Source organism: Leptodactylus fuscus, chromosome 4 (genome assembly GCF_031893055.1).
Source record: "Leptodactylus fuscus isolate aLepFus1 chromosome 4, aLepFus1.hap2, whole genome shotgun sequence".
Taxonomy (NCBI): domain Eukaryota; kingdom Metazoa; phylum Chordata; class Amphibia; order Anura; family Leptodactylidae; genus Leptodactylus; species Leptodactylus fuscus.
The window spans coordinates 145,969,461-145,982,623 of record NC_134268.1 but is presented as its reverse complement, the minus strand read 5'-3'; the positions used below and the strand labels follow the sequence as shown (position 1 = coordinate 145,982,623).

The 13,163-nt window shown below is 37.4% G+C and overlaps 1 protein-coding gene across 6 annotated transcripts in view; it reads left to right on the top strand.

The window, feature by feature from the left end:
- Positions 1-13,163, top strand: part of POU6F2 (POU class 6 homeobox 2) — a 474,882-nt gene that overhangs the window by 83,918 nt on the left and 377,801 nt on the right. For 3 of the 6 annotated variants that reach the window (XM_075271186.1, XM_075271183.1, XM_075271184.1), the window contains exon 2: positions 4,773-4,944. In XM_075271186.1, the coding sequence (XP_075127287.1) occupies positions 4,773-4,944 (172 nt within the window). Of the gene's footprint in view, positions 1-3,441; positions 3,606-4,277; positions 4,473-4,611; positions 4,646-4,772; positions 4,945-13,163 lie in introns of those variants that run through there. The other 3 variants (XM_075271187.1, XM_075271185.1, XM_075271188.1) reach the window with 3 other exon arrangements.

The window sequence follows — 13,163 nt, the reverse complement described above, 5'->3', positions numbered from 1 at the left end:
AGCAGGAGCTGTCAGCTCCTGCTTTAACGCTGAGCTCAGTTGGAATCGGGACATGCCGACTGGGACCATTTTGTTAGGTCCCGGCCGCGCCGCGGGGCCCTGGGCGGTTGCCCGGCTCGCCCGGCCCTGGATCCGCCCCTGACTTTCATATGTAATCTAGGGAAAGGGGGAGGTGATCTAAATTTTTATATATTTATATATACTTTGTAAAACATTTCAACTTTGCAGATTTTTCACTTTTTTAAAAAAAAACCAAAACAAACTTTTGATTTAGCTTAGACCATATTTTATATCAGTTGGTTACTTATATCATTGACTGCAATACTGATATTTTGCAGTCTATTGAGGTCACAGACAGGCCTCAATAGTAATATTGCTATGGCAATCATGGCTGCCATAGCATCAGAATAGATCCCACTATCTTACTGGCAGCCTTTTGGTACAGGTAACCAAAAGTGAAAATGAATGCCACTCCTTAGGTGTCATGGTCACATTTGACTATGACATTGGGGGGATTAAAGGGATTCTCCCATCTCAGTTTTTCAGCTGTCTGCCTGCAGTGTCTGCTTTTTCGCTTCCTGTATTTCTCTCCCGCTCCTCCCTCTTGCTGATTGGGACACACAACACTTATGCATATCAGATAATATGCAGATGCTTGTACAGAACGAACTCCGTGTTATCTGTGTGTTTACATAGAGAGATAACAGACTTGGCTTTATCAGCAAAGTGCATTTAGCTGTACGGATTGTTCTGCCGGCAAGAGCAGTGAGTAAGTGACATCACTCATCCTATAGGTCTGTGGTTATAGTAACGCTGTGTAAACAATGGGTGGAATAAATTTACATACCAGGTAAACAAAGCAGCATTTCTAAAGCAATATATTTAGGAAAAGGCTTCAATTTACATAAGCTACCAGTATAGATAGGATCCTTGAGATGGGACAACCCCTTTAAATGTTTCAGAGATGTTTCTAATCACAGGTAGTGCCTCCATGTCTACCGTAGAAACTTTTAAACAGCTCCTGAGCTGGTGCCATCTTTAAGCATCTACTCTATGTCATACAGAAATGGTGCAGAGCAGGAAGTGGTTGGTGGCATTGTACATGGACAGTGACACTAAAAAGATTAGGTAGTCTTTTCGTCAGTCTGATCCTACTGTAGTGATGGGAATTAAAAATAATTATTATCATTAGAAATAGAAACCTTTGTACAGTGATTATGTAGGTTAAATAAAGTGCACATTCAGTATTGTTATATACAGGAAAATGAGAGGATTATTGGTTTGTGTGAATGTATATGAAGTAGGTCTTATCAAGTTTAATACACTGAATTGCAAATGACAGAAATAGGAAAATTTCATACTATTTTTGTCCATTGTATCTATATAACTTAAAACTAAAAAGTTTCAGTTTTGACAACATTTGAAAGTTCTTATTCTACAGTATAAACAAATGTATCCAACAAAACATATCAACCCTTAGAAAAATTTGTGTTGAAAATACAAAATTTTTATGTGAATTTTTAGGCATCAAAGGCCTTGGTCTCATGAGGTGAACAGGATACATAGTCTAATTGAAATTCTAATTGTTCTCACTGTGGAGAGCTTCTTCTTGGCTTGTGCTGATACACAGCAGACAATCTGGTTAAGCAGAGCTGCAGTATAAAGCACGGAAGAGAGGCAGAGCAGCAGTCAGTCTCCAATTAGACCCTGCAGCTAAATGAAGCAGAGCTCTGATGTGTTAGGACAGTATTATAGCAAGTTAACATTAAATATAACCATGTTGAAATCTATGCATTTTCTGGAAATGCTACCATAGTGTTTCCTTTAACCCTCTCAGCTCCATATCTGTTAATCTCCCTATATCTTTTTATTAGTTTTTATTTCTTTTATTGCACATGAAGCGATATTGTTTAGAGCAATCCCGAGTTGCACTAACACTCACTGATATTTCTCCTCCATTACTGTCTTTCTGCTTTATAGAGACATACATGGTCAGTTCCTCTTTCCTTTGTCCCTGAGGATTGCCAGCAGCTGAATTAACCTATGAATTAAGTCTGAGGCTCACGTTATGTATTTCCTCATCTTAAAACCAGTAATACGCTGTAAAGGCAGGCGTCTTTTCTGTGTGACATCTCCCAATCATGAAAGCCTTAGTCTTCTGTACATTTGTGTAAGGACCTATCTTAAATTGGTCTCCAGAGGCTTTAGCTTGCACGTTGCGTTATTGTATCCTCTTTATTATCTGCTGACCCCTTTGATCTCCTACCAAAAACAAATTTTTTAAGACCCACTTTGTGGCTTGTGTAGACCCTTGGTATGGGTTATGCGCTGCCACCCTTCCTAGCACAGGAGTGTTTTATTTAGTAATTAACAGTGTATAGGGAAGAGGACCTGTCATGTTGGTTCTTAAGCTGGAGGATGTGATGAAAGATGATATCAGCGATCCCATCCTTTTCACTTGTTTAGGATTGTCAGGATGAGAAATGTCAGCATTATGAAAGCTCAGCTCTGCTCTTGATATGATAAAACCTTTCAAAACCCAGCTCCTACCTATCCTCGTTCTCCTTCTCCCTTCAGCCTCCCTCCCCCCTTTTTATTTTCCTTTCTCTCCACACCAGCTTTTTTTTTTTATTTTTTTTTTTATTTATCTTGTTTTATTAGATGGCAGAAATATAATTCTTTTCTTTCTTCCTATTATAAGCCACCATTTTTGTTTTATTATATGTTTCACAACCCCTAATGCTCCGCTGAAAATTACCTTGTTAAATGACAGTGTTTCAAAGCCATGAATCCTTTCCACCATCCCCTCTGAGGTTTGAAACAGTCAACAGACTGTAAAGAATAAATAATAAAAAAGTATTGATTATTTTGATGACTGTGAGATTCAATTAAGTATTAATTTTGCCCTCCAGTGGACCTATCAAGGTATTCAAACGGTAGGATTCGACTCAGCTAAATGCATGCTGAGTGCTCTAGCCTTAAATAGGGAGAAAATGTGTTTACCTACAGTATTTCAAGAGGAGTGCACTGATGCACAGACTCCAATATTTAAGTGCTGTGCAAATTAAGCCTCGGTGACAGTGACATTGTTTGCAGCAATATGAGTATTGACTAAAGAAGTGCATTTGATGACAGCTTAAACTATTTGTATTGATTAACATTTTCATAGATTATCATGTGTCATATCAAATTCAGTTTTCAGACATGAATACATTAAAGAACCCACAGGCACGCATCGACCAATGTGATGATGGGGTATTAGGAGCATCCTAGCCCACCTCCTAGCACGCTGGTCACCTGTTCTCTACATTAGAGTCATTTAGGCATGAACTTAGCAATAAATAGCTGACAGATAACACCACAGGGTCATTTGTACCTTCTTCCCTATTTGGCTATTTTATTAGTGTCTTGAGATCCGTCACACACCAAAAAAAAAATAAAAAAATCTGTAGAATTATGCACAGGGAATAGAGAAATTGTAGAAGATCCTATGACCTCACAATGGCCTCTGACTGAGATGAGGAGAACAGATCCAATCGCCAGCAAGTACATTTTATTCCTACCTTTTGGGGCCTTAATGCTGCAGCAATAAGAACAATTGTTTTGTAAGTATGGACACTCAATTTATTTCTCTGATCGGACCTTTTAATGATAGGTAACTGGATACAATATGATAATATATTGAATTTTATTAAGGGTTTGTTTTTTGCCGTAAAGTTTTTCTGTAGTTGTTTTAGAGCTGGAGGAAACTGGATTATGTGCAGATTGGGAGCTCCTTTATTGTCCTGAAATAAAAATGACTAGTATGATCTTGCACTTGAACTTTCCAGACTAGGAGGACCTGTATTTGCTGCATGCTTTTTCCCATTTCTTAGCACATAGCATCAAGTCTAAGCATAGCAGAGTTTTAATTGTAATCTCTCTTTGAAGCTTTGCCTGCAATGTGTGTATGTTGTGAAGATGCAAAGACTGTCATTGTGAACTGTGTATGTAGCACAATACTCATCTGACCCTTTAGTAGAGAGCTGACCCTTTCAATAGGCTGCTGTCCGTTTCAATAGGCTGCACTGCTTTCTATAGACTGCTGTCCCCTTCAGCACTTCCCAGGAGTAGACAATAACATAAAGTTTATACTTATTCCCAGCCGTCACTAACATTTCCCAAAGCCCAGGATCTCCCTAATGTAATGAGATTGATTGTGATTAATTTGGGATCATGTCTAATTAGGTGCACTATGTTAATGCCAGGGTAATCACCTTGTAATGACAAGGCATCTCCATAAGTCTGAGGCAGAGTAAGGGGCAGAAGGGGGCAGAGAGAATGACAGGAGGGAGGCAGGTACTTCCCCAATGTGTATAATTACGCTCTGGTGCAATATGCGAGGGGATCTCTTCATACAGCCAGGGGTGCCTTGTTGCAGTACAGTCAACTGAGAAGCCAACCCAGCATATCATGCATTTACAAAGATGATTGTAAGCATGCTTTCAAAGAAGTTCGCTCTCCCGAAAGCATTCTGAATCTTTCACATGATAGTTGAGCTTTAATAGGGTGGGGTGTAATGGAAAACTCATTGGATCTGTAATAGCTCTTCACTTGACTGCAGCCAGCAATAACAACAGGAGCAGCTGGGGAGATAAGAGAGACGGTGTGTGTGTATGTGTGTGTAAAGGAGAGCCGGAGAGGGGGAAGGTGTTGGAGTGAGTGCACTAACACGGTAGCATCCACTTTAGTTCCTTATTTCGCTCACTCTTTATTTCCCCCCCCATCACTAGGATCCAATGATAGCCGGAAAAGTCAGTAAGCCCTTGCTGCTGCTGCGGAGTGAGATGAATGCAGAGTCGAGAGGTGAGGACAAGGCAGCTACTTCAGACAGTGAGCTGAACGAGCCCCTGCTTGCTCCTGTGGAATCAAATGATGGTGAGGACACTCCCAGCAAGCTCTTCGGTAAGTCTGTCTAGGTATTTAATTTCACTTGTACCATGCTGTCCAAGACGCCGCTGTCCCCACTTCTTATTTTGCTTCTTTGCCTATTCTACTCAATTCGTGTCCTTTTTCATATGTTAAAAAGGTATTCTCCTAAAGGCTTACCGCTATGGTCTTATATGAAGTAAGAGCAGCTAGTCTCTGATTAACCCATTCCAGGCCAGCGCGGCCTTCACTGCATGAAACACATCTACTAGCCATCCGAAGGCTTTACGCCATTATTTTCACTCACGTAATATTTCTAGGATTTTTTTTTTGTCATTCTTTTTTTTAATTGTTTCAGCCTTGAACTTATTTTCATGGTCTTGTCAGAGCTGATGTGAGACGATTTTTGTATTGGGACTTCTGATTTAGACAAGTGTGAATTTTGTTTGCAAGTTTGAGACAAAACTGGCAGGGCCTAAATTGTGAATGATAAAGATAAGATTGGTGAAAGCCCCCGGTGTAATGATGTGCTTGTAAATAAGCATGTAATGCTGCTAGTGCAGGCAGCATGGTAGAGCAGCGTGCTGTGTATTCCACTTTTTCACAGGCATTTGTCATTCAAATGGATAGCATAGTGGAAGTCCACTCCAGCACCTGTGATCTCCAATTACAAAGAGGAGAAAAGGCTAGGGTGAATGATATCGCTCACTCAAGATATATCAGGCTTCAAGGTCTCATTTTCGGGTTGAGATGAGGTAATCAAGAGGCATTTTCTGTTCATTTATTTCTGCTTCAGATTGATTTTTTTTTAAAGTTAAAGCAGATAGTCTTCAGACTTCTGCAATATGCTTTAGGCCTATAAACGTCATCATCAAAACTAAAAAATAAAAGGTATTTTTTTTAAAAAAAATTTTAATAATAAGAATCAAGTTAGAAATAATACTATAAAAATATTTTTTTCCTGTATGTAAAAAATCGGTCCTAAAGTAGAAAAAAATTGAAAAACAATCTGTTATCTTGCCAATTCTAAAAGAAAAACTTTAGTGTTTTTTGCAATGTATTTGCGCACACAGTCCTTTATTTGTCAGGCAAAGTGTAAGATTCCAACTTTGGACAGATTTTGTATTCTGTAGGGTGTCAGTGTGTTTGTAGCCTTCATACTTTCTTAGGGAGGATAGAAATAATAAATCTCTATTTTAGGAAATAAATATTTATCTCAGACTATCTATAAAATAGAAATTAGATCTGTTTGTGAAATTTTTGTTTCTATGTATAGATTCTTATTTGCTAGGCATTGCACAAAGTACAATAGTCAATGTCTGTACCTGTTCCTATGAGGAACCCATATCAAAGTAAAGTACCCCATATCTCAAATGAAAATACTGTACCTTAGTCTAATATAGGAAGTGCATATCCTAATAGTCTGACTTTTAGATATTATTTTATGTATGACATGGTTTTTAGCCCCTGTCTTGATTGATCTGTTCTTTTTATGGGTAAATGTATGCAGTGTATGTTTATGTGATTGTAGGAAAAGTAATGTGTGTAGTGTATTGTATATGATAACTATATGGTACATAACTGTAGAAAGTGAAGAATAGATGGATTTAAAACAAGGAATTAGTTACATGGTTCTATGTAATCCCTATAAGCAAGATATATAAGGTTTATTCAGTTGTATCATACAAGACCTGAACGGACACAACAAGTAGTTTACTACATGACAGCAGTAAAAAGTAGATTGATGCTGTCCAAATGGCGGATCCACCATGCACTTTGTGGTCTAGGATTATTGACTAAAAGTCTACTACCCAGAACTTTATATACAGTATGTGTGCATGTGTGTGTCCATAGATAGATACATCATGAATAGATAAATATCAAATAAATAGACACATAGATAGATGATAAATAGATAGATAGATGACAGTTAGATGATAGCTAGCTAGCTAGTTAGATAGATAGTAGATAGATATAGATAGATAGATAGATAGATAGATAGATAGATAGATAGAGAACAGGTGTTATAGGGAAAGTCGTCAGTGTTGTCAATGAATAAAGTATGGATATACACAACATATAATCACTAACTAATGTGCTGTATATATTGTAACGTGTAGGGGCTTCATATTATGCCATTAAAGTTGGACTTTTTTTTCTCGCTGAATAATTTTTTTGTTTTATTGTGAACATATCCTGTATACCCTATACTAGGAGTGATGAGTATTGAGTATATAGCGATGATGACTGGGTGCTCAGTCCATTCACTCCTGCATATGTTCATGTCATCTCATCAAACTATGACCTCAGTTTAGCAACTAAAATATGTCAAATTAGAATTAGAGCTGAATGTATCTATTCATGTGAAAGATTTTTTAGGTTTACTGTGAAAAACCCTTTTAGGATAATGTCAGTGACAGTCCCTACATGTGGTCAGGACACTACCACATACAGGAAAACTTCTCAACCTCACAACATGATATAGGAATATTCCAAAATAATCTATCTATCTATCTATCTATCTATCTATCTATCTATCTATCTATCTATCTATCTCTTATCTATCTATCTATCTATCTATCTATCTATCTAATTATCTCCTATCTATCTATCTATCTATCTATCTATCTATCTATCATCTGTCTATCCATCTTCTCCATTCTTGATATGTGGTAACCTTGTACCAGCTAGTACAGTACTGATCCAATATCTAAAGGATAATATTACAACTTTGTATCTAAAATATACTCCCATGTCTTGAACAGGATTTTTATAACAAGAATGTTGATGTCAGATGTTAAATATTTGGTGACATACAAGTTACGAGATGGACAATGTCGCCCATTTAATTATTTTACAGTATATTTCTATATTTTTGTACGTACATATGTAGTGATATTTGCAAGCACATTATAATAATATAGGTTGTCATGTTAAATGAATACTTTGTTACAAACTATAATCGCCAGTATAAGGATCCTTAAATCCTTTCCTACAGGACATTGCTGTATCTAAAGATCCAGAAAACAAATAGATCCCCCACTGCAGTTCCTAAAAATATGAGATTTGCGCTATTTCAGTTCTACCTTTCTCAGCTTCTGCCTTATAACAGTCCCTTGGCTAACAAAGAGTTAAAGTACGTAATGTAGAGGATTTAAGTTCTAGTAAAGGTAGGACCTTAATTGGGACAATTGCCAGGCCTTGCTGGTAGTTTTGTCCATACTATGAAGTCTAGTCCATCACAGCAGGCAGTTCTTTTATCACAAAGGGGTCTCTGGCCACCATCTGGGCTTCCAAAGTAGGAAACTTAGGGGCTGAATTTCATCACGTTCTATGCTAAAATGTTAAAAAGTGTTATTTATTAGAAATACACAAAGATGATATCGCCATTGAAACAGTAAGTTTCTAGTGAAGAATATACAAATTTACGATGACTGCAAATATCCTAAAGGGAGAAAGGTTTTGCATGTGTCAGCGTAGTTTTCTCAACAGTGAATTTCAGGAGGTATGTAAAGGCAAGAAATACATTTTTCAGGAATTTTTTTTATTATATAGATATAGACTAAACAGAAAATGTATTCTAATGACAATGTATGTATTATGTAATATTTCCTGATATTAACATCACATGAGTGAATATATCCCCTTAATAAAAACTTACCTGTTTAATTTCTGTTAGGGAAAATGCTTAGAGTAGGACAATGGTTGTCATTGCTATCTTGTAGCCTTGAAGCCATAAGTTGAACCATAGAGTATATATGTCTGTGCAACATGTCACGTTTGCATGGGTCTCCTCCTATTGTGACCAAATGCACTACTGGCATATTAGGCAATGAACAAACACAATAAAATGGGTTGTAGCCTATGTGACTGTGTGTGTAGTAGGAAAATTAGATTGTAAGCTTCCCTGGAGCAGAGATTTCTGTTACAAACCATATAAGCACTATACATAGAATAACATAATAACACATAGGAGAACTACGATTCCTATTCTAGACCCTTGTATCATCAAATTAACTGTTGCGTTGCTACTTTTAGTAGTGCAAAGTCAATTACTTTCTGCTGGTTCAGGTTCATGACATTTCCTATGTATGTTGTATGAGACTTGATATGTACATGCAAGTTGCTATAGCAGCAGAGGGAAGTAATACACAAACATATGTACGGTATACAACTATATATGTATATAACACAAATCCACATGTATTAACCACACATTAATCTGCATATGTTATGCTCACACTTATAGTGTATGCACACATCCAAATAAATACTTCCAAACATACACCTACCTCAGTCCAGTAAAAGCATATATCTATTTATCTATTTATACACACACACACACACATATATACATGTACATAAACATATATACTTAAGTGTAAGCATATATACATATAAAGACGTATAGTGTGCAGTGTACAGTATAAGCAAACACACATTTTATATATACATATATATGTCATTTACAAACATACACACACCTACCTCAGTCCAGTATAAGCATATATCTATGTATCTATTTATATACACATATATATATACATGTACATAAACACACATACTTCAGTGTAAGCATATATACATACAAAGATGTATAGTGTGCAGTGTACAGTATAAGCAAACACATTTTATATATACATATGCATGCAGACTATGCATAATCTGCTATTTACATACATACACACACATGGCCAGATATAAAACTCATGCTATACATGTATACTGTATGTGTTTTCACCGTCTGCCCTCTCTAATAGCAATATATTATGTAGCATTTCTACATTTTGATAACGTTATTCAACACTTATTGTGTTTTGTTTTGTTGTATCCATGAAAAGGTTATTGTACATTCATTTTTTATGGGTTTGCACAAAATTTGCAGAAAATATGTCTTGTAGCTAGGTAATGCGCAGGTTTTGGTCACAACTGCTATTTTGAGCTACTAATGGCACATTTGGACATAATAATACATAAACTGCACCTGAAAGTAAAATCTGTGAACAGCATGGGGCCAAGACATGCTGGAGAACAGATAATTTTGAAGAAACCCTTCTGGAGATGTACACGGGAGTAAAAGGAAATGAAACGCATATGCATAGCATCTGACCTGGCGCATGACCTTATGTGTGCTGTGCATAAGCAACAATATGAAGAGGGTATCTCAAACCTGAGGTGTAGGACACTACAAAGTGGCATATGGCCAAGGATCCATTATTGGGAATGTTTGTACATTATATATATTTTATATACTCCTCTACTGTATACTGAGACAGATTGTCACTTCCTTACTTAGATTAGTCTTAGTCTTAGATTGTGACCTTTCCCAGATCATTGCCTGTAATTTGTTAGAATTCTTTCCTTAATCTGAACTATATGAGGCAACTTTTTGGGGATCTCATTGGGAGTTTAAAGAAAGCAGCCAATATAAACAATCAAAGCTGCAGTGGAAAGCATGGGGGGGACACAGAGGAATAGCGGGAGCTTAGATTATTGACTGCATCAGAATATCATTAATTCTGACCGCTAACACTGAAGCATGTTATTTCCACATATGTACTACTAACATGCCTTACATCACTGGGCATTGGCATTCACTTATAAATAGAGAGTAGCTTCTGTCACTATCCCTAAGGACACTTAAAATAGTTACCCCATCTATAATATATGATATGATTATTATAATAGTTCAGATGAAAAAAATCATAGTTTCAGGTGCATAAAACAAATGTGCACATGAGCAGGAGCAAAGATGGTTGTATCCGTCTAGCCTGTGATACCGGACATGTACTACTTTGTATACATAACTGATTTACTGAGCTGATACGTATGTAGTGATATTGGTGAACTATTTTCGTAACAGTATTGCAGTATTATTTCTATACTGTAGGTACACGGACCCTACAACTTTTATTTTCGTTGCAGTGGAAATGTTATACATTTTAAAAAATAACATTTTCTATCTTTGTGTTTTTTTTCTCTTTGATATTTTATGTTTATATCAGATACATTAAGTCTGCGCTTAGTATTCTCCTTTTCCATTTTCCTACAGTTTGCATATAAATGATATTGCATGCATCAATTTTATACACAGTTATAAACAGTGCATATGATCCTAAACAAATCCTGGCATTCCTGTGGACGCCCATGAACGGGTAGATTGCTAGTCTATTATACACACCATTTACCATTTCATTGCATGTGATCCTGCCTTAAAACCCTGTGCTGTTTACCATTCATGTTTCTATCCAAATATGTAATCTCTCGCTGAGCTACTGGCAGTCTCATTCATTCGGCCTTATTGATTTTCAACGTCAGCGGCAGCACTCTGACTGGAAGAAATCAGCACTTATAAATGTCATTTTTTCTTCATGTGCCCTAAGTTTCCTTTTTTCTTTATGCTGTATCTCTGAGATCTGCTTGAAACATGACTCTTGAGTGGATTCTTGTTATAATAAAATCAAATCATGGAGATACTTCTCTGTAAATGATAGGCCAGGCAGATTTGTGCTTGTTTGCAGCCTCAATCTGTAGTGTAGTTCTATATCAGGTTCAAGTGAGATGGAACAGAGAAAAATTGCTTCATGCCTGTATGTTATTTAGGTTAAATCTTTAAGGGAGATAGTCAGCTGAGTTATTTGCCGTTCCCATCCACATATGATTGCCCCATCATTTACCAATATGGTGATTATTTTTTTCCCCTATTGATTTGTGTTCATGAAATGTCAATTACGGATATCTTATATTTTACCCCCTGCACTATTTACCTAGATAAAACCACACCATTGAAATTACAGATTTTTTTTCTTACAAATGTGACTGTGCTATTACTTGGTTTAGTTAGTGGTGGTGAAGGCTGGTCATACATATTGAACCTTTGATGGCTGAAATGGCTGACCACTGATTTTTGTCTTTTGACTGATCATCAGCCAATTTGCACAGACTACTGAATTGTTTTAGGTTTTTGAGTTTTTTTGCGTAAATGTGCTCCTGATCAGGCAGTTTAGTTGTTAATGTTGATGGTCAGAAGAGTCCTCCAAAAATGAATACATCTGGCTAGCTTTAAGCTGACCATACACATTAAAGGGAGTCTACCATTAAAATCGATTTTTTTTTGTCTGCCTTAAGAAAGGCTATTCTTCTCCTACCTTTAGATGTCTTCTCCGCGCCGCCGTTCCGTAGAAATCCCGGTTTTCGTCGGTATGCAAATGAGTTCTCTCACAGCATTGGGGGCTGTCCACAGCGCTCAAACAGCACTGGGGGAGTCCCTAAAGCTGCGAGAGAACTCTCCAGCACCGCCTCCATCTTCTTCAGGATCGGCCTCTTCACGCGTCTTACTTACACAGTAAGTAAGCGGCCATTTTCTTATGGTTTGTGGGCATGCGCAGTCGGCTCTGCCCGAGGCCCAGTTTGACCCCAGCGCCGGAAGAAGATGCGTGAAGAGGCCGATCCTGAAGAAGATGGAGGCTGCGCTGGAGAGTTCTCTCGCAGCATTGGGGATGCCCCCAGTGCTGTTTGAGTGCTGGGGACAGCCCCCAGTGCTGCAAGATAACTCATTTGCATACCGACAAAAAACGGGATTTCTACGGAACAGCGGCGCGGAGAAGACATGTAAAGGTAGGAGGAAAAATAGCCTTTCTTAAGGCTATTCCTATGTGTGACCGACAAAAAATTTGATTTTAATGGTAGAATCCCTTTAAGTCTTGGATGGACATAATGTGACTGTCCAATTGGTGATGGAATTAACCGCTAATGTTTCCCTAGCAGGACAAGAAGTTTAGTTTTTAAGAAGTGAAAGTACAGTGAATCTGCAGGTATTTCCTGATCTGCTTTTGGTCAAAAACATCTAAAATATCCAATCTCCTTTTGGCAGACAAAAAGGATATTCACCGGATTTTCAGAAATGATTGTTAGCTGAAATGGCAGCTTTAGTCTGTTGGTGATCTGAGGGTATATATACAAAAAAGGCAGGTTCAACCTCTTCTATGGAATCTGTAGAGGTAGACAATAGGAAATGTGAACCTGTAAAGCCCCCCTCCTCTCTACAGACAAGCAACAGAAGAGTAAACTATATCATTTATTCCCTAATTCTGTAGGGTAGACTAGGAGAAAAAGTTTTTATTTCCGCGCAGAAACAGCACCACTCTTGCCTATGGGGTGTTTTTGCATTGAAGTGTAGCCCAATTCAATGTATGCAATACCTAAAACAACCTATGGTCTACAGGGGCACATTTTCTTTAAGTAAATAAGTGAAA